General features: G+C 33.2%; 2 protein-coding genes across 6 annotated transcripts in view; one reads left to right on the top strand and one right to left on the bottom strand.

Moving 5' to 3' along the window:
* Window positions 1-22,991, top strand: part of LOC128988667 (mucin-5AC-like) — a 72,767-nt gene that overhangs the window by 34,480 nt on the left and 15,296 nt on the right. For all 3 annotated transcript variants that reach the window (XM_054410174.1, XM_054410176.1, XM_054410175.1), the window contains exons 2-4: window positions 2,485-2,593; window positions 19,593-21,293; window positions 22,446-22,550. In XM_054410174.1, coding sequence (XP_054266149.1) covers window positions 2,501-2,593; window positions 19,593-21,293; window positions 22,446-22,550 — 1,899 coding nt within the window. In that variant the 5' untranslated portion in view covers window positions 2,485-2,500. The remainder of the gene's footprint in view (window positions 1-2,484; window positions 2,594-19,592; window positions 21,294-22,445; window positions 22,551-22,991) is intronic.
* Window positions 6,486-18,878, bottom strand: LOC128988668 (galactose mutarotase-like). Of its 3 annotated transcripts, none has more exons than XM_054410178.1 (8): window positions 18,786-18,878; window positions 12,594-12,830; window positions 11,691-11,848; window positions 10,796-11,005; window positions 9,542-9,626; window positions 8,534-8,684; window positions 7,196-7,367; window positions 6,486-6,772 (listed from the first exon to the last, which is right to left on the bottom strand). In XM_054410178.1, the coding sequence occupies exons 1-8, from the start codon at window positions 18,820-18,822 to the stop codon at window positions 6,689-6,691; spliced, it is 1,134 nt and encodes a 377-aa protein (XP_054266153.1). In that variant the 5' UTR covers window positions 18,823-18,878; the 3' UTR covers window positions 6,486-6,688. The 3 variants fall into 3 exon arrangements, with proteins under 3 accessions (XP_054266153.1, XP_054266152.1, XP_054266154.1); XM_054410177.1 differs by lacking the exon at window positions 18,786-18,878 and adding an exon at window positions 16,674-16,729; XM_054410179.1 differs by lacking the exon at window positions 18,786-18,878 and adding an exon at window positions 14,155-14,265.

The raw sequence follows: 22,991 nt of genomic DNA on the forward strand, positions 1-22,991 counted from the left end.
GAGCATGTATGCTTGAAATGAAATGAAAATCCTTCTTTATTGAGGCGAACTTAGGACCAAGGTCCTTTCTTACAGTTAATATCTAAATGCTTAATGTATGTGTGAGGATAAGTGAAGGATGCAAATTGAATGAATATGATGATAGCCTTATTTCAACTAAAATCAGCTGGTTGAGTTGTCATGACTGTTTATTTTAACCAATGAAAACGGACAGCTGATCCAGTTTCAAGCCATGCAACCTTTCTCAGGATAGAATTAACTGAACAAACCACAGATTACCAGTAGGTATAAGTGAGTACTAGCTATAACTACCCAGCTACAGAAAAACAACGAAGTTTCAAACAATTTTTCCACTTAATATATTTTGGTTACAAAAGAAAGAATTACGCAATTAAAAAGTTACTTCGCACAATCGAATGTCCATATTCCTGGTCCTTTCAGACTTTCGATCCATTGGTTATCACAGCTTGCTGATTGCAATGCCCCAGGCCTCCATTAACATTAGCATCATCATTACTGCCTCTGGTCCATTATTTGTGGCATTCCGCAGTTTGTTTACTGCTTGTCCACTTTCACTTGAGATATGAGGTGATCAAAGTCATCAGCGAATTGTCAGGTAATTCACTACTAATCGAGGAAAGGAGTAAATGTGTTGTAACCTAGTGTGTAGTGCTTCTATAGTAGCTAAGATATTTTTGGCTTTGGTATTGGTTGCAAAAATTGTTATTGTTTTGTTTGAAGAGATTAGCTCATTATTTGTAAACTGTCAACTGACACAGCTTGACACCTTACTGTGTTTGTTCAAGCAATAATGTAATAACTGTATCATCTGAAACAATAATAGGAATTTCTCCTATAGTCCACTGTCAAATGTACACCCGTGTGCTCCTTGATGAGGCAGGTGTGGGAGTAGTCTTAATCTCTTCGTTTAACCTTGGAGAAATACAATTTCGATGGTGGCACTCTTGAAAATGGTGCGTTTGAACGCTGTGGGTAAAAAACAAAATGGTCGCCATTTAAATGTTTAAAATCAAATTCCATGAAAACCAGCTATTAAAACAAAATTTTGCAACACATTTCTTAAAGTCCTTTTTATTACAAATAGAATGACACTTTATTTGCAAAAATCGGATAATAAATAAAAAAGTTATGTTACTTTTATTATTAATAGTAATTATCAAAATGACAGTCATTTTTAAATCACAATGTTAAATTCCATAGAAACTAGTGACAAAAACATAATAAAAGTTACATAACTTTTTTATTTATTATCCGATTTTTGCAAATAAAGTGTCGTTCGATTTGTAATAAAAAGGACTTTACAATACTGTGTTTCAAAATTTTGTCTTAATTGCTGGTTTTCATGGAATTTGACTTTAAAAAATTTTAATGGCCGCCATTTTGAAATCCGATGAGCCTGATCAAATATTTTTTCGGAGAATGTTTATAGTTGTAGACTTAAGGTTTATACCAAGTTTCATAAAAATATCTCCAAGAGTTTTTGAGTTATGAATTATTTTCAAAAAATACAAAATGGCGGATTACGGCTAAACTAAGCCGAAATCAAAAAAATCTTATACTACATTTTCGACTTATTTTTGCACATAGAATTTGAATCTGCATAGCCCGTTACGCTTTACTGAAACACCCTTTATTACTTTTTGAAATATTTAACTGTCCTTGGACATTACTTCCACCCTGATTAATTTATTTATGAAAAATATAAAATTATGTTTTATGAAAGAATGGTGTATCCTACATAAAAACTTAAATAATCTTTTTTGTGCAGATTTGAAATAGCAACATTTTGGTATCAACAATTCTTTCATAACTCTAACGGTTACTGATATAAGTAAGAAAAGAAGTTGCGACGGCGGCCATTTTGTTTTTTTTCCACAGCGTTCAAACGCACCATTTTCAAGAGTGCCACCATCGAAATTGTATTTCTCCAAGGTCAAACGAAGAGATTAAGACTACTCACACACCTGCCTCATTAAGGAGCACACGGGAGCCTGTATATGTACATTTGACAGGGGACTACTAGGCAAAACTGAAGGTTGATTAATTAACATAAATTTTGATTATGTTGGTTTTATGCTAAATCTTATTCTTGCGATTAGTCATACCATTGTGTAAAATGAATGTATATGCTACAATGCACTTAATGATCACAAACTTCGTCATCTCATCCAATCAGCACGCCTCTACTCATCTTATTCTTGAAATATGAACCCTGGTATATCAGCATCTTAAAATTAACTGATCTATAATCTAAACTAAACCCATTTCTCTAAAGGCGCGCCACGAATAAAAACCATTGTTTCAAACAAAAGATCAAAACAGCAGCCACTTCACTACTTGGAGGTCAAGAATATTTACAAAGGCAATTCAAGAACTTGATTGCCAATTTCAAAGCTGTTTCCTTACGGTATTTAATATTATATTTTTCAATAGATGTTTGATGTTTTCTTCTGTTTGTTGCAGTGCCATATCATTGAACATGAAGATATGGAGTGTCAGCTGCACATTGGCCGTTCTGTTGCTGGTGGTCACGGCTCAGAGACGAGGCTCTCGAAGGTTCGATCTCTCTCAGGTATGTCAACATTACACTATATATCTTATATAAATATCGAGCATTGCAACATGTGTCTTAAATGACTGTGTTTGGCAATTTCACTATTAATTTTAAACATATTTTGATTATTGTTAATCTTATACAAGAAATGTTGATCCTTGATGGCATACTAACCCTTTCTCTGAGCACCTTAGATATTTTTAATTTTTCAGAAGCAACTTCATGCGATATGTCCCTAAAATTGTTGAAACATGTTGAAATGAGTGGGTAGAAATAACTATAACTTTAAACATAGTGGTGGGGACCAGCTAGTATAGTAGCATTGATTGACTATTGCACGGAAGTAAACTGACATTGTTGATGTAAGATATTAACTAGGTTACTTGACTGCTTCTAAATTTTTACAAAATAATATTGGCCAAAATTTAAATTCCTTGCTTTGTAATTCAAGGCATTTTTTGATGTGGTACACAAAAAGGATAGTAAACAAATGTTTGATGATACTGCTCATTACAAGGAAAGTTTTGAAATCCAACCAAGTGGTTTTAAGAAATGCTCAATTAGCGAACCAATTGGTATCAAAAACAATATTTCTCTTGAGCTTTAAAAACTCAACTAAATTTTAATATTTTTGTCTTGATATGTTACCACATCGTCATGGTGTTATATTGTAATTCTTATCTTTTCCTGTAGAAAACTTCTTATACTACTGTATTTTCCCCATTAGATAAAGAAACATTAGATAATCATAAAATCATACGGGGTATCAAAATAGATACACTTATGTGATGAAAAACTAATTGCTCTCCACTTATGAAACATTGAATACTACTGTAATTATTTTGTGGATATGTCAGGGTTGTTATCATTAGAGATGTGTTATAAGTGTGGAGGATCAGTACAAGGACTACTTGTTTATTTGATCCCTTTCACTCCAAAGTATTTACCAGAATAGTCAGAATCTTCAGGAAAGTAGAAGACTCATAGAACCCTCAAGGACACTTTGGTTGTTCGGAATATAATCCTGTGGTCTTTTGTGTTGTAAATGATAATAAGGAAATTAAGGAGCAATACAATGGAAACAGCCAAAAAGAGAAAATATGACTCATAAAAATTCTTTGTAAAATACTAGTGTCAAGGTAACGGAAGTTTCGGTTCACTTAATAAAAGTAAGTACAATATTATTATTGAACAGATTCTTGCTTGAAAGATGTAAGTAACTCCTTGAAACTTGCAAATAACATCCTTTGACTTTCTATAAAAGTATATTTATACACATACCACACTGTGAATTATACATTTCATTTGTACTTTAAAGCTATAGCAAGTATTAAAAAAATATTTTATCTACTGATAGAGTGTGCTCCAGTAAAATACCTGCTATTTCTCATAGACCAACTTTTTTAACTCAAGGAATATTTTAAGTTAGATATTTTCTAACTATAGTAGTTTTTGTCTCCTATACTAATATAGTAAGGTATAAAAAAATAGAACTAAAAAATTAATTGTACGACTTAAAGACCCTATTAGCTCAAATTTACGAAGGTTAACTATACTGATAAATCAAACAAAACCATTCTATATTACCATTGTGTGTGTGCCTTAAGAGGGCAATGAGTGAACAAGATTACAGATGTGTTTCTAAACCAATGAATTCAAACTGAATAAATCTTTAACTTCCCATTTCCTCATAACACCACACCACTAGTTTTGTGGGTTTTACATAATTGTCCTCCAAAAATATCCGGAGAGAAAGCAGACTAGCCGAGAAGCATTTCACAACTGAGATTTGAACTTGAAATCGTGATCCAGTGTGTTTGTGTGTCCTATGTCCTCCTGCTCTAATAAGTAAAGTGTCCTGGATTCAGTTGGTCGTAGGAGCTGGTTATCCAACACCGGTTGCTTCATCTTTGTCCATCCAACCGACACTAATAACCATCTACTCATCCCTGTCCATGTTTTATATATTGCATAAAATGTTACAGACTGTTAAGTCGATGGAGCGTTACCCACATTGTTTGCATTTTTTATTGCTAAAAACTCAGCGCAATAACAAGATTTATGGACTTACCAATTTAAAAAAAAGGTAAACTGAACTGACTAACATTTAAATATGATTCCATAGAAAAACTAAGCATACTGTATATAAATGGTTTGTTATAATGCGGAAAATTTAGGCATCTTACTTTGCTAGGTATTCATAAAGCGTTTCTTATCAATAAAATCTATTAATTAATAAAATTTTAGCTGCTTTTCATCTATATGCTACATTATTTCATACAGAAAAATTCAAAAAATACTTTTTAAAATTGAATAAAAATTGCATATACATATACATTTGAGCCCCAACCCAAGCAATCAACTACATTCTATTAGAAAAGGTGCATAATTCTATCCACTGTAAAGTGCCAAAGTCCCTTATTAATCTTCACTTATAATAACTTAGTCTTAGTCACTGCAATTCCATAACCTTTTATCCATAGCATTTATTTTATATATTCCTTTTTTAATTGTATGGCTTTATTTGGATATGTTTATAAGTTTGAAAATTCTGATGTAGCAAGATTATACAAAATCAGTGCAGTATTTAAGAAAGAAAAACATTTTACAAACTTGGTATGTAATTTTGTTCACTAGGCTAATTCTGTAGGAGGAATTATATTTCAGAAAATATTAAAAATAAAACAGTTGTACAGATAAACAGTAATGCATAAAACCAAAACCAAACAGGAAAATCGTTTTTCCCCCTTTTTCTGTCCCTTGAATTTAAGTCCCCATTGAAAGAATAACTCATATATGAAAAGAATGTTATTAAAATAAAACTTTAACTTTTATTAAATCTTTAAAAATGATTTTGCCACTAAAATAAAGGATGTGTCACAAAGCACCACAAAAAAAGCACAAACCCAACAAAAAGCACAAAGCATCACAAAGCATGTATAAATTTTCCAAATTCAATAATTTTGTTTATTTAGTCTCAGTACCTTACCGCAGTTAAATCCATACCATTGTGATGGATTATTTACTCTTTAACAATACTAACTGAACAGAAAAAGTGCAGATGTGTGAGGCGTAACTGTAAAAAAGAAGCAAGTTGTTAAATTAAGGAGATGTAGAACCAGACTACCTTGATACTTTACTGTCATTATCACCTGTGTCCTTCAGAACCACTTCAAGGTCATACAAAACTGGACTTGCCTCCAGGACATAAATTACAGATTTTTTCTTTATATGTGTCTTTTTTGTCACAAACATACACATCCTTAATCCTTGATTTACATCCTTGAGAGAATGTGATTTGGTCATCTTAACTGGAGATGAAGCAATATTTTGTAGCTACATCTGGGTTCTAGAGGAAATTTGGGTTCTGAATTTCTTTGTGTTTACTTTGGTACTTTACTTTGTTTTAATACTTCTTTTTATTAGAAAAAGGTCAATTACTGGTATTTATTTAACATAACATACCAAATTCTGGGAGAGGGGGGTCTAGTGGTAGACTGTGTGACTTTGGTCCCTGAGGACCTGGGTTCAAATCCCCCCCCCCCCCCCCCCCCCGAATCACCAATGGGTTTTACCTAAGTGATAATACCGCGACCCCTAGGTCTAGCCTGAAGTAATGTAAAAAACAATGCCGGGCTCAATCCTAGCTTCCAAGGACAAAAAAAAATTAATTACCGGTACTGGTCCTTATCTTCTGTTTTTCTACAAGTTATTTCAGTACTACCATAGCCTTTAATCTTTCTTTAATCTATGGTACTACTGATTTTATTCTTAAGAAGCTCAGCTATTAGTACTCTGTTACCTACGTCTGGAGCTAAACAACACTTGCGACGTTGCCAATTCTACCAGGCCACGGCCTGGATTTAAAGCCCTAGTTGGAGTTAGAAAGGTAAAATAAGAAAATCAAAAATTCTTGTTAACTATAATGAACACGATGAGATGATACAAACACTAGTACAGTACACGAGTTACATAGTTATGAATATTAAATAAATATTTTAAGGTGAACAATATTGAGCAGTGCTTACGGATTGAGAACTATGCTAAACTCTTAAACACATGATCACAGTGATAGGTTAGGATGAATGTTAAAATGCAGTGTTTAAGCGGAATTTAGTGTGCCACAGTGCCGAATGAGTAGGCGACGTAATGCACGTAGTCCGTTCCGGGCTTCACTATGATGCTCGGAAATGTTTCCTGAAACAAAATATTTAGTTGACAACTTTTGTTTAGTTTTAAAATAAATTAAAAACAATCTTATAAGTTAATATTTTTATGGTTTTAGAAGGGAATTCCGCAATACAGAAATTAATACAGTTTTCTTTGAATTTTAAGAACTTTGTGTTTCTTCCTGAGACCTACATAGGTAAATATGGGTTCCAACCACTGGGTATTACAAATAGCAAAAAAATCATTAGTGATTAGTAGGACTTGAACACAAGTCTCTGCCTCTAAGACCCTCGCTCTAACCAAGCCAGGTGGAATGACAGTATAGTTTAGTTGTCCTTTGTTGATTCCATTCGCTTATATGTATGTACATTGCATTAAAATAGAGAACAGAGTTCTTATCTTAAACTGCCTCAATGAAAATAAACTGTTGTGAGTTCTTGTAAGACTTACGATGTTGACAGCATTAGGATAGTTCTGAGTCTCGAAGCAGATTCCGGTGTGTTTACCGTAGGCGGCGTCTCGTTTGCCATTGAAGGCCGGCATGCCGTTGCTGGTGTAGACTTGCAGTCCTGGTTGATCTGTGTGGACCTCCAAGTATCTACCACTCTCTGGGTCAAACAGTCTAAACAAAAGTTGTCACCATACATTGAGAGCAAATTACTCACAATAATGCAGAACAATCCTAAAGACACTTAATAACAAAAATCATCAAATCTGCTACATTTCAACAAATCCACCATTTTTATAGAACCTGTTATCATTGACATTGAAAACTGCCACAAAACATAGAAATATCTTACTACATGTACACGTACAGGTGCATCATAAAAACCTACAGAAATCTATGTCAAAAAAGCTATATCGTTATTTTTTTTAAATATTGTTGGTAAAATAATGTTTAAAGTGCAACAGGTAAGATAATATAAGTAAACAACTCTTCTAGATGAAGCTTAAAATTATCTTCAAACATACTGGTATTTTAAACAATGTTGTAGAGGACTGTCCAAATCCTTGTTTTGTTGCTCTCTAAACGTTATCCTGTTTTTAGAAAATATCACTAAACAGTCCTTAGAAAATAAAAATAGACAACCTAGGTCAGATGTCCTTCTCAGTGTCCAATTGACAAGCATTTGTCAACACTGAATGTACAATATAAATTGATCCTAGATTAAGTAGACCAAATCATCCAACATTCATGTGTATACTTTTGTCAGATACCTCTAAACTCAAATGCTAAAGAGTTTGAATGCACATTGAGTAAAAAGGTTTTAACAAGTTAATTCATTGAACTGATTTTGCTTTATTTGCTTCTTTGCTTTACAAATCAGAGGGGAAATGCTTAATCACAGGAATAAAGGTGTAATATGATATAAAATTTCAGCATCAAGAAAATTTGTAAAATAATTTTGAAAATATACCGTACAAAAAAAAGTATAAATTTTCTTTTCTTTTGGAGGCAAACTAAGTAATGTAAGTTATTTGAAGCAATAAATTAATTATTTACACACACAATGTCAAAATAAGCAAGGGAGTTGGCAGAATATCTTTTCAGGAGTGGCATTGACTACCTTCTTACCTACAATCTCTACGGCATTTTATAAACTTTTTGTTAGAGTAAGAGAGTATCGAATTGAAACTAATCAAGGTAAGTGAAAAATTCACCCCCCCCCCCCCCCCCAAGGAAGTGAGAAGGGGGGTGCAAATATCTCTCGGGCCCATAGTGTGTCACATGCACCGCAGGTCTGAAACTAATGTAAAAACAAGCAACAAATAATGAATTAAGTTTACCTTGCTGCAAAATTAAACCCTGGCTGGACAATGCTGTTGTTTAGGCAGAAGTTGATGTCGTAACCATCAGTGTCTAGCTCTTTAAAAGCTTCAGCCAGCTGTTTTGGGATCCTGAGGTCGTAACCTGATCCAGCCACCTCTCTGATTTCTCCTGTAACCAAAAAGCATAGAACAAACAACCTTTTGCTAAAGATTATTGTTGTTCTTTAATTGAACTTGTAAGGAGCTAAATCAACAAGACGATTCAATTTTTTTAGTATGGCTTCATGATGTGTACATAAAAGGGCACCCCTACCTGTCCGCCGCGTGCTAATGCAAGGGTTTAGGATCTCTGTCCTTGTCGGCTTAGTTCTTAAACGATTGAAAATATTTGTATGTTACTTTATTCATTTAATATTTTTGTAGGTTTTTACGGTTGTGATTTTGTGCTAATTGTAGAAATCTAAGTCTGAAGTGACTGGTAAATACCTAAAAATAAGCTTTTTTTAAAGCATTTTACTCATGAGAATTAATTTTTTATGGAAATTAAAACCAAAGTCATAGATTTGAATCCAAGGAGAAAGAAACCTTCTTCAGATGAAACAAATTTTAAAAATTAACTGGTATAACGCCTGCAAGCGCTTCTCATGGTGCTGTTCAATGATGCAACATATAGCTACTGAAGCCCATGCTGAGATTTCCGAGTCGATGATATCCTGCTGACCAAGAACTTTTCTTGTTGAATTTAAATTTAATTCAAACAGTGAATCTTTTATTATTTCTTACAGTCCACACAGTTGAATATAGGTACTGTACAGCTAATACGACCACCATAGGGCAGTCCATGTTACAACTCAAATAAAATTTTAAAAACAGTTTTTTTTTAAATTTTGAAATTTTTCCCTTATTGTACTTTGTTTTGTTTAAAATTATCTTAATCATTAGGGTAAAGGGTTAAAAACTATTAATGTAAAGGTTAGTCCTGTCTAATGGTGCTTAATCTAGTTTTCTATTAGTTTTACAATTTACCAGTGGCGATGAAGTTTTCCAGTGGAGTGTATTTATCTGCGTTAACAGAGAGAACCTGTGTGAGTAAACCTTGAGCCCCGGAAGCCTGTAAAAGTAATAATAAATAGATAGATTATTGAATACATTAAAACCTCTTTCAAGTACAAAAGTCAAAGTCAAAGTTTTAAAAACTTCATACATTTCTCTTTAAAATTTTGAAGGTTAAATTATGTCTCCGTAAATGAAAAGTGTCCAATCTGATAATATTTTTGAAAATTCACTTTCATTTACTTCTCTGCAAATTGCAAGTCCAAACTCTCTTTGCTATTGGAAAACCACTTGGTCCATTTTCGTGCATGCTCTTTTTGTTCCTTTGTAATGTAAAAGAATTAATTGTTAAATTGTTATTGGACTAAAAATATTGTTTTCTTTAATTACTGTTACATTTAATTATTGCATTGCCAAATGAATATTTGTGGAACTGATAAAAGTTTTAACTTCTAAGATATTGACAATAGTACAGTAGCACGAGGAAATTTGCAATAATACATTGGTGGCAAGCAATTGTGAACCATTGTTTTTCTAGGATGAGTTTGGTTGTATCTTTTGGTGCATAAAACCACAAACAGCAAAAACAAATATTACATGTAACTTCACAAATGATTGGCTTCTGTACTGGTGAAGCTTTATTCTCATTGCATCATGTTGTTTAAATCTTGTCACCTGCATTGAGGTGATTCTGGTGTTAATTAGACAATCAAACTAAAACTTTACTTTGGCCATGAACCTAAAGTTTATCCAAGTATTCAGTAATTTACTGTAATTTCAACAACTAGTAGTTTGTACACAAACAGATCACTTTGTTCTGAATAATGATAGATATCAATCCGATTTACAGCTTGGGGGAAAATTGGTTAATGATGTTTCAATTGTATAATTGACTGTTGCTTCACATTATTGTTTTATTCGAAAGTGCACCATAGATGGAGCTAATTTTGAATATTGTTTGTTTTTTTATGGAAAGAGTGGAATACCCAGGAAAACTTGGGACACAGTTCATCTCTGTGGGGCTATTTATTGGTTATACTGTGGAGATCTTGATGTCTCTTGGGATTTGAGAATGCGGGTCAAAAAAGTCTTAAGCTTTTGGGACTTAAGCAAACGAATTATGGATGGCAATACTAGACGTGCTTCATTTGTATGCAGATCCAAACCAATTTAATAAACATATTTTTATGAAGAGTGGTGCTTTTTATTTTCCTTTGCCATACTCACATGGCCGGCCAGGTTGAAGTAGGCGTGGTTGGTGATGTTGACAGGCGTAGGCCGCGTGACGGATGCCCGTATCCCGATGATCAGACGATTGTCTGGAGTCAGCTGGAATGTGACAGTTGTCAGGACTGCTCCTGGATATCCTTCCTCTCCGTCAGGACTGAGGTAGGTCATGGTCACCCGATCCGGGCCCATGAATGCATCCCAGATAACCTGTAGGATGGAGGGATTGATGAAATAATCTGTTTATCGGTTTATCAAAGGATATTGACCAAGAAACAGTTCATTTGATAATTTAAATCTTCAATATCCAGTAGTAGGAAAATGAACTCTAAAATAATCTGTATTCAATTTCCTAATAGTTTTGCAGCTTAAAAGTACTGTTTGATAGCTTAAGAAAAAGAATTCTTTGCTTTTTCATTTCTTTCAGATGAAAAGTCGTCGATCAATAAACATTCAATAAGTTATAGCTAGAAACACAATCGGAACCACAATACAGTAGGTATCTAATAATGTAACAAAGCAGGACAGTAAGTTAATGTTTCTTTGTTAGTTTTCATGGGACTTATATCAATAAGTATTTCATTTTGAAAGGAACAAAATAAACGCACAACCATCATTCCAGTTAGTGGTATTTTTAGCATTATTTCTGCCCAAATGTCAAATTAATTGATAAGATGGCTTATCATTTGTAGGTATCCTTACTAATAGCATGACTAAGATGTAAAGTCAAAGCTATTTGTTCAAATTTACATTTCACTTTCCGCACAGGCTTTGGCAGATTGAAAACTTATTTTGAATTAAGTTCTTATTATAAAACTGGCAGCGGTTATAATATAAAGAATGGAATATCTTCATTACAGCAGTATACCTATAGTCAATCTTTGTTCTCAGCTACCTTGTCAAATCCTCTAAATCCTCCATGCAAGTGAACTCCTCCAACGTTCTTGCTAAGAGAAACATGTTGTCCGTTGAACAAGAAGTCTGTAGGGAATGTTCTGTTGGTCACTCTGCCAATGGTCGCTCCAAAGTAGGGGTTTTGACTTGACAAGTATCCTGGAAAACAATTATGAAATGTTTAGTAGAACACAACATTCCAAATCCTACCCCACCCCCTCACCCCAAGGAGAATAAACAAAATGGTAATGCATTTTAAGAAAACTTTGGAAACAAATACTAATCCTGCATATTCTTATATTGTAGTGCTTTTGTTGTAGTGGTATAGCACAATTTTCAATGAACTAGAAGTGATTGATGGGACTCTCCGTAGGTTTCAGTTTTGGTGCTTAAAATTGTAAAAAGTACAGGATATAAAAGATTTTATATTTTGATCCATACATTTCAAACTACTTTCTTATACATAAAGTCTAATTTATCTTTTATTTGTTAATGTTTAGTTAGAACTTTAAAGTGTATCTTTAATATATCCTAGTTAATTTCAAGTTTTCTACCACTTTCAAATACAGTAATCTCTCTCTCATTCAGATCTGCTTGTTGTGGACTTCGGATGACCTGGATGGCCTTCTACCAATGACTCTTTGCCCATTGCCAGATGAACAAAAAGTCATATTGACTGTTTATAAAACACTGTTCAGATTTTACATATACCTTTCTTGTATAGAACCTTGTTGTAGTTCACTAATTTTGCACATATAATGACTATTCATTTTTGCATTTACTCTTGATGGTATCAGACTTTAGTTTATACAAGGGTCAGGTCCTACGATTAATGGATGATAGGGAGTCTACTGTACTACTTTTACTTAAAATACTTATTTTACTTTTACGTCTGGTCACTAACCACTCATGTCATCAAAACCCAACACGACATCGTCCACGTTGCCTCTCTTGTCTGGTACTTTGATACATGTGATGGTTGCTCCATAGTTGATCACTTGAACACTCATGCGATGTTCGTTAGTCAAAGTGAACCGTCGAACGAGATGTCCCTGGCCATCGTCTCCGAAAGTGTCTTCGCACACGTCTATTCCGAGATCCATCTTTTTGGCTGGAAGCCCGGTGGAGGACTTTTTCTCATCTGTAAAGTTACTTCACGTTATTGGAACAGTAATGGTTGATTCACACACATCAGTCGAGTCACAGTCCAGTCTCAGTTACATCGGCAATTCCTAAGTCATTTATACGCCAGTAGGTTGCAGTCAGTCTTCCGCCACTTTATATACAGTAATGTTACAGTCAAGAGTTTTATTTACTAAAACACAATATCCTATACATTTTTCATTGTCCATCTTGATGATTGCTACAAACCGTACTAATAAAACATAAACACAATTGTTTAAATAACAAAAACACTATTTTAAAATATCAAACACTTACATCACATGACTTTTAGGCGTCCGAACAATCCCAAAATATCGGTGGGAAGGAATTTGAAATTAACTAACGGACGCCAGCAGAGGGACTGACGGACCTGCGTCAAAATTGTGCCGGATGAGTGTAGATAGCGCCATTTATATAGTCAATGATAGCGCAAAGGAAAATCCATTAAAAAATGAAATTATTGTTCACTGTAACCTGACTCAATTGTAACATGCTGGGACTGATTTGAGGAATAACCCTTAACACAGTTAGATGTGTGTTTAGCTTACTAATGAGTTAAGGGGGTGTTTACCTAACCTAGCGGTTAGCGTCTCGGACTTCAGTACAAGAGGGCCAGGATTTCTCGCATAACCACAAATATTTAAGGAATTTGGGCCGCTTTCGCTAACCTGCATTTTTATTCTTTTAGTCCAAAATATGACTGGTGTAGACTAATAGTAAGAATTATATGAATTATAATATTATAAGAATTAAAAGAGTATTATATGATGTTTGTTGAGAAATAAAATACTTATAGGTGCTTTGTGTTTTTAAATTCTGTAACAAAATGTTTGTCATACACACTCCACCAAAAATACCTGTTAAAAACTGATTTATTTTATCATTCCTTAATCTTTGATTTTTAAAATTGAAATTCTATAAAATTATTTATTTGTAATTGCCATACAAACAATACACAAGCCAACATTGAAGTTTTTTTATACAATAACTCAAAAAATAATACATTTTGGAGCTAACAACAGGCAGTTAATGATCAGAGAAAACTTAACATCAAAATGAATCAACAATTAACAAATATGGAAATCAGGATGTGTTGACAGTGTAATTAAGCTTTCAAAGGAAGTGACAAATTTGAACACAAATCAACATTGAAGTGTTTTGTACTGTAGCACATTCTGTACACAGAAGAGCAAATGAGGAAAATATAAGTAAAACTATTGGGAACTAAATACATTTATTTCACCCAAATGTATGAAAAACGTTTAATGAGTTTAAAAACTAAAGATGAAAGTTATACTCACACAGCACAGTTTAAGTATGGCGAGATCATTGCGAGACAATGATTGTAAGGTGGAAGGTTATAGTTATCAATCAGTTATCAGACTGGGGACATCATTTGATCGGCTGACCACTTCCGAGATCATCGGAATCATCCTCAGAGAGACACGACTCAATTGAATGATTGTGTCAAATAAACCAAGTTAATCATAAAAAAATACATTTAACGACAAACATTTTTTATCATTAAAAAACTTGTCGGCTCACTTAAGGTCAGACTAGATAATTTCATTGATATGACTTTAAAATTTCCTTAACAATATGATTATAGCTTGCTTACTTAAATTTCTCCTAAACATTTTCCAGTTTGATTTCAGAGAGTTCAAATGTCCAAAGCTAGAAAGCAACAAAACAGTCCTGTTCATTGTGGACCTTATAATTTAATATACAAACTTTTCCACTATATTCGCAGATAAATTATTAAGGGTTGCGCTGTCATTGAAACCATCAAACTATCATCCCAAATACGTATATATAAAGCACAGGAAAAGCAGAACCGAGTTTTTAGAAATTGATCAGACCCTTTTTAGTTTTAATTAAATTGTAAAAGTATATTTTATACAAGACAATTTGAAAATGCAATCAACAAGACAAGAGCTCTCAACAGCTCTTAAATCAGTGATAAATTTCAAGTTGTTTACTTAATTTCTTGACTTGAGTTTTGAATTGAAGCCAAACAAAATTAATCAGCTTCTGTCAATATGTCAAACAGATAACAATTCAAGAAAACTGGATTGGTTTCATTTTTCAATTTCTCTGAAGAGTTTTTTATTGAATTTTAACTATCATTTAGTGTTGGAATTTAAAAAAGTACCTATTTTTTTGCCCTAGGACTCTAGGCACTATCCGGGATCGGTTTTCACATTACTTCAGGCTATATTTAGGGTTGCAGAGCCGGGTTGACTAGAATTGTAATATATTATCACCTAGATAAAATCATAAAATCCAATTGGGATTTGGGCGGTTAATATTACAACAGATAATATTACAAATATTAGCAATTCAAAAACTACAAATTTAAAATCACTACAAATTAGTTTAACTACCGGTAAATAACTTTTTATTCTTTAGATAAATATTTTAGGAGAAACTTATAATGTTGGTAACATCTATTTATTAATTACGTAAGCTGATTCTTTGTGTCAAAATTGTGGGCGACTGGGAAGTCGAAGAATGACGGGAGAAGGCTCAAATTAAAGGTCTCGATCCCATGACGGAGGGTAAAAATAGTGAAATTCACAAAATTTTAATACAAAATTAGTTATAACGTAAAATGTTCTCCATAAGAATAGCATTACCTATAGAAGCCATTTAATTTACTGCTGATTTTTGTTTACTTCAATACAGCTGATCATAATTTATCACTAAGCCGGTACGCAATATTAACATTTGGATAAGACATAAGACATAAGACATAAGACATGTTTATTTCCAGTAGACATATTACAAATGTATTGGAAGAGTCAAACATTTTTCATGCAGAGCAGTTGTCAAATTAAGAAGTAAGTTACAAAGTGTACTTTGAAGTCTACGAAAAAAGAAAATTGCATTTTAAGTTATTTAATTGGTCTTAAACTAATATCACAGAGTTTAGTGATTTATAAGAGATGACTTATAATTGCCAGTCAATTCTTCAATGTACTATATAAAACAACGTTATATATAATGATTAGGACTTTTTAGTTATGTACACTAAAGAATGTTGAAATAAATTATTTTACCGTGAAACTTTTCAAATTTGTGTATTGTTAACATTTAACATGAAATAACCATTTGACAAAAAATAATTAATGATTCAAGATTAAATGGAAAACTTCTGCTTTGTTTTTATTTCAAAACATATGTTCAAGATTTATTCTACACTTTCTTTGTAAATTTACAAAAATTTTAAATTTGGGATTTATCGTAGTCGTTAGTCAATATTTTGTAAATAACTTCTTGATCAGCATTGTACGTGTTATTAAATTTACGGAAAGTAAATTAAAGAAACGTCTTATAACACTTAAAACATATATTTACGCTTATACTGTTACTCACAAGACGGTAAATATACAAAAAAGATGATAAGTGGTAATCGATTTCGATTGGACACTCCTATCATCATCAGACCCAATAAGTGAAACATTGTGTGGGCCTTAGATAAATAATATATTTCTGAGTGTGTTTAAATATTATAATTTGTATTTTACATTATTGAACTTTTTAGGGACTTATGCCCCTACAGGCCACTATATTATATATATATTATTACACTATATTATTATAGAACTAATAGGTAAGAGAACAAATTTTTATGATAAGAGAAAAATAAGGAGATTATTATTTTAGAGATACCTGAATGTTAGGTTAGATTTTTGTTTTTGTTTTGATTAAGCAAGTTAAATTAATACCTGTACTCTAGAGAAAACCCTCACTTGAACCCACCCACACATAGTTGAAGTTTATTTTCAAAGATAATAATTTAAACAAAACTTGAACATACCATTTCCAGGAATAGAAGACATTGAACAGGAGCCCAAAGACATAAACTATATTGTATGCCAATCTACTGTACTTTTTCACTGAACAGAAAGTGAGGTTAGGAAGCAGGTAGCTTGTTATCTTATCAGCTGTGAAGCCATAGTGGGAGTGAGATTGTGGACAGCTGATGTCAATTTAAGTTCATTGTACTCCACCCACTCAGTCCACAACATCAGTCATCTTTTGCATACAATTATTACTTTCACTTTTTATTGTGATGACTACAGAATGCACTTAATTTTCCAAAGTAATTTCCCACAATGTTGTATAAAATAAAGCCATATTATTTCAGTAAAATGCAAAGGTAAATTAAATTTTTTTCCGTCTCTTATAACAAAACAAATTGGAGTTTATTTGGTTAATAGTTTAAATTCTTACTGGCTTGTTTGAACTGCATTTAACTTATGAAATCGTGCAATAAAAATAGTTTGACTAATTACCAACCACACCTTTGCTCATTTGAATATAATTTTAAAATGATGAACATTTAGTTGTAACTATTACTGAGAATATAGAAACCGAAAGTTAGAATCTTCAACACACCAAAACTTCAAAATTCAAATGGAATTTTTATAGTTCAATTACATTAATAGATTACTGCATATGGTGAACGTACATTCTATATTTATCAAAATGGCCCAAAGTCATATTATTATTAGCTGAGTATAGTGACTATTAATAGACTGTACTATTATTGGTAAATTATTACCATACCTCAATACATAGTATAGACTACTGTCTATGTGTATGGGTACCTAAAGTCAACCCTAATTAATAATAATATATTAGTGTTGTTTCATCCTGCAAATTGATTATAAATCACTAATAATATGAACTTTTAAAATCATTATGATAATACATTTTTGGTAACCTATTTAAAGACTTTAACGTAGAATATTGTAGTGAGAAACCTGTGAAATAGCCTTGAAAACCCAGAGGAGATGTAACTTAACACTGCGGATAATGACGTGAACAAGAAGAATGACCCTGCTCGCTTGAACAACCCTGCTTGTGGAAGTAAAACAACTTGATAAAAATAGAATTTCTCCCATTTACATTATAACTTGATATAAATGTTTGAGGTGTATAGCTGAGCTTTAAAATTGAATATTTTAAAGTCCATACATAAACTTTGAAATACAAGTACCGTATGTAATTAACTAAAAAATAATTGTTCTTGAATTTAATTATTTAAATATTTCAAACCACACATGTTTAATCTTTAAAGGGGTTTTCAGTGTACAGTACTTATTTTACCTTATTCAAATTGTACCGTAGTAAAATTAAATGTTTAATTTTAATAGAAAATAAAAGTACATAACCTGGATTAAAAAGAAGTTGAAGAAAATATATTATACATACACTCCAAAAATTATTTTGTATTCTGATGGTGTACTACAGTATTAAACTATGAAAGAGACCATTTCGGCACAAGAAACACATAATTTAGACTTTAGACAAGTTTGAATATATCACTGTCAATGTCAGTAATATTCCAATTGATGTTTGGTGTAGATACAAGGATGAGTCAGTCCGACCCTGTTTGTATCTAGCGTAATGTTTTGTGTTTCATGTACCAGTTTGGACAAATTCTTATTCAGGTGAGCCTGCTATCGCAACAAAAGTCCTAGGCCCGTTTATTCTATGTACATTATTAACCTCATAGTACACACTAAGAGCACAAAATCATTTTTAACTAAATTTAATTAACTATCATTTAAAAAAAGCCAAACCATCATCAAAATAATTAATCAAATAAAAACTAAAGTCAACATTTAGATTTTCTTTTTTATTGTATTTAAAATATGAATTAGGCAACAATTGAAGATAATAATTGAAGGAATTGAGATATAAACGAGATGAGTATGGTCTAGTATTACCTTAAGGATTGTTGGCAATGTGAATGTGGTATTTGAACAACTATATATATAAATACAGTACTAAGGCCAAGGCACTCCAATAAATACTATGACTTAAAACATATGCATGGCAAACAAACCATTGATGCCAAACCTAATTTTACCTATCACATAAAGCGTTCCCAAGCATATTCAATCTTATCAACAAGTCTTACCCAAGGTACAACGATCATTGTAGTAGTCTTCTATCATCTTCGCCCTGTCACCTCCTTTGCACAAGCCTAGACTCTGACTCAGACCCGGGCCTAGTGACTGTGACCCGGACAATACAGTGTCGGGTGACATGACCCAGACTGTAGACAATAGCACCCGGAGACACCCTAACTATGGATCAAGTCACTTACCTGCTTCATTGAGACAAGGTTGCACATAACATAATGAAACATAACATAATGAAATCTCAAAATCAAATCGTTTCTTAAGACTTCAACATTTTTTGAAAACTCTCAGATTTTATTTAGTAGTGTTTTGTAATTTGTTGGGTTGGTTGGAGTATTCAATCAAAACTGATAACAATTGAATTTCTGTTTTAGTTTACCCATTTTGGGAATACAGCAAAAGCTTGCATATTGTTTTGATGTTTGTAGACCTGCATCTGTCAAAAATGCAAATACCTGTTTGAGACTAAGAGAAAAAAGTTAGAATTTTACAGATTATGATTATATGAGTCTTATTTTGATGAAATGCCCAGTAATAAGGACAATCAATAAGATTTATCAATCAATGCACAGTTACCAAGTACCCCAACATTACCTAGACCTAGACTACTCCCATTGGAAATTGAAATGAACTTAAATCAAATAACATGCAACTGATTTGGTTAAATAATTTATAAATAAAGTCACCAGCGCTAACAAATAGTTGGGTTGAATTCCTCACAAAGGACAAACTAGTAAAACATACACCCCGTTTTCTGAACTGTAGAAATTTTATCTAATATTTGTTTTTTCTTTTTGTTCCAGGCATCTGACTCACCTGCAGAGGACGAGGATGAATTATCATCAACTAGGTCACATAGATTTGAGAGACAAAGACAGTCAGCTGAGCCAGATAGTGATAGAGGACCAATAAGTAGATCAAGGAGTAGAACAGTAGAAACGGAAGCTCAAGTAGACAGCAGACGGCCTGGGTCAAGGCAGAGAGAATCAGTTGTTGACGACTCAAACTTAAGACAAGGAAGTAGAAGAGGGAAAGGACTGACTCTTAGGTCCCGCAGTGAGCCTGAAGAAGAAAACCACTTAAGCACTGAAAGAACAAGAAGTAGAACCAACAAGGAAGAAAGAAGAAACGGCTTTCCTTCAAGATTGGACAGTGATGTCATCAGCCATACTGAATCAGCCACAGTTAGATCTCAGAATATCAACAGTAGATTTAGTGATAAAGAAAAAACAAAATCAAGAAATGAAAACAATTTTACCAGAAGTAGTCCAGTTGAAAGGAGGCCTTTGTTACCAATCACTAGTATATCACCAGAAGATGTCACTTTTCCAAGTAGATCACGATCCAGGCAGACCAAAGCTCCAGAAGAAGCTATCACCTCTGAGCCTAAAGGAAATTCAAGAAATTTACAAAGATCTTCGGAAGGTACTAGACTTCGATCCAGAACTCTTGAGCAAAATTTCCCCAGCAGGTCTTCAAGCAGAGGCACAACCAGAAGTCGTGTACCAGAAGTGACAAGTGGAACATCGACTCCTTCAAGAACAAGAAGTGAATTTTCACCTCTCCGTCGTAAACCCATTGACCTGCCAGGGCAAGATGTAGAGTCTAAAATATTCAGCAGAAGAAGAAATTTAGCTGAAGAAAAAGTCAAAACAACCATTGATGATAGTTCAAGCAAGACTGGTTTTGTATCCGATAAGGTTAAGTCCACTTTACCAGTGACTAGTGAAGGTTTCACTGAACTCCCTCTTTATAGTTCAAATGCAGGAACAGAAGAAGTAATCAATTCAGACATTCCAGTGAACAAACAAATAGAAAATGTAGTTGACGCTTTACCAACTGCATCAAACGATGCCTTGACCTTACTACCTAATGAAGTTCTTCAATCAACCCTCCATGCCAACGTCAGGGATCGATCAAAACCTCAAGATTCACCGTTAAAAAACAATGATAATACTGGTTTGACCAAGGCACTTCACGCAAGATCCAGGGGACAAGAGAGACCTTCAGAGAATGAGTCTGAAAATGTATCTAGAAGCAGAACAAGACAGAGAAGTAAAGAGTCTGATAGTGAATCTCGTAAGCCAACAAATCGTGGAAGAATCTCAACTTCAGAACCAGCTCAAGGATTATCAACAGCTAGAGAAAGATTTAGTCCAAGAAGTAGAGGGAACTTATCCAACAGAGAATCGGAACAAAAAGAAGTTGATGCAAGCAATACAAGGACAAGAGCCCAAGTTAGATTTCCAACCAGAACTTCTGCTGAATCTCGAGGAAGTGCGGAGTCGAGTACTGAAGGTTCAACCGTAAACCGTGGCAGAGCAACTTCTGTGAACATAGCAACTCCAACTGTTGAGTTGCAAACGGAATCTTCTCCTATAAGATCTCCTTCAAGGTCAGGAGGTCGAAGAACTCTTCCTAAGCCGACAGCAGACTTAGAGCCAACAGCCAAACCTTCTCGAGGGAGAGGACAAGTCAAGCAAGGAAAATTGAATGACAATGAGGTAAGCAAATGCCACAAACTGTATGACAGAACTATAATTATGGATAATATAGAAACAGGAGCTAAACTATATAACATTGAACTTAGTAATTAACAAACACAACAATTTTTCTTTAGCCAACTGAAATCTGCAATAAATGTTCTTAATTTTTTAAGGTTTTTTATCTTGTACAGTAATTGTTAAAATATTAGAATTTCCCCTAAATTTTTTAAGGTTTTGTATAATATTTATTTTTATCTCTAGAAATAATATATGGCTTTATACATATGTACATTGTATAGTTCTTATCCTTTGCATGTAAAATTTAAATTTCATGCAAGCTTTTCTAAATAGTTTGTCCTTCACATATTTCCTTAAAAAAAAAAAGAAAATGAAGAAGAGCTCTTGTTATGAGTATAGGGAACATATTAACATGAAAATAACAACACTGCCTTAGATACTTAATTCATTCCAGATTAAATTGCACAGTAGTCATAACAAATATTATTTTTAAGGGCGTGGGGTTTAATGGATATTTGAAAGATCAACTTGTTAAAGCTATAAATTAAGACGCACCTCTTTTCAAAGAATGGAGTTGATATAGCTAAGATGACAAATTTGAGTCCTGGAGGTCATAGTCAAACAAATAAAGATTGCACAAACATATACTTAATAGATATTTCTTGCATATCTAATCTCTTTTTTACGATTTTCTTGTACTTCTACGAGCCCTCTGGACCTCAATATTCTCAGGTAAGCTAGCTAAACTCAATTCCTTTCTAAAAACCCCAAATTAACTTCATGGCTATCCCTTATGAATTAATTGAAGAACAGTATCTCTAGTTAATTATCTAGTTAAAACTGGATTATTATTTTAACTACCGGTACGCATATAACAAGATGGTTTTTCTACAGCCAAATATTTACTTTATAAACAGCATGATACTTGAATCAATATGATCATGAATCGTTGTTTTTCACTCCATTTCATTCCTCTCATAAATTCACCATATTGCAAAGCACGTAAGTAGGAGTTTTTGCTTGAGCACTCATTTCAACGATCAAGGCATCATGGGACTTCAGCTTCATGCATCCGCACGCTCATTCCACAGCACAAGTAGTTTACATTCCTCCCACATTGGTCGTGGATTTTCAACGGAATCATGATTCCAGAAAGGCTCTGGCAGTGGAAAGGATGAAGACGTCAGCGAAGATGACAATTATCCCGAAGTTTACAAGCAGCTTAAGAAAGCCGGAAATGGACCTAAAGAGATTCTGGTAATGTTTTGAGTGGGGTTTATTTTGCACAGAGTTACAGACAAAACTGTCTCATATATAAAAATTAGGTTTATTGATGAAGGCTGGATTTACATTGTAGAACTTCATGAACATTTTGAATACACATGACACATGATTAGATAATTTGGAAATGAACTCTGTAAGCTTTATTGATTTTTAGAATAGAAATTTCCATACCTGTAGAATATTTAATCTTGTTTTACATTTATTTTAGAATTTATAAAGAAACATTCTTAGAAAAAAAAGCTAAATTCTAAAACAAACTATAGAGTAAACCACATGAAAATTGTTCTGTGAGAACTGAGACAATGTTGCTTAATTTACATGGAATTTCAAATCATGACTGTTATTCGTTTTAAAACAACGCCTATGATACATCGCAACATCGCAATTGCTCGAATTCGAGCAACAGGTACACTA

This window comes from Macrosteles quadrilineatus, unplaced genomic scaffold (assembly GCF_028750875.1).
Source record: "Macrosteles quadrilineatus isolate MER2022 unplaced genomic scaffold, UCM_ALF_1.0 Scaffold_3__2_contigs__length_128488019, whole genome shotgun sequence".
In the NCBI taxonomy this organism is placed as follows: Eukaryota; Metazoa; Arthropoda; class Insecta; order Hemiptera; family Cicadellidae; genus Macrosteles; species Macrosteles quadrilineatus.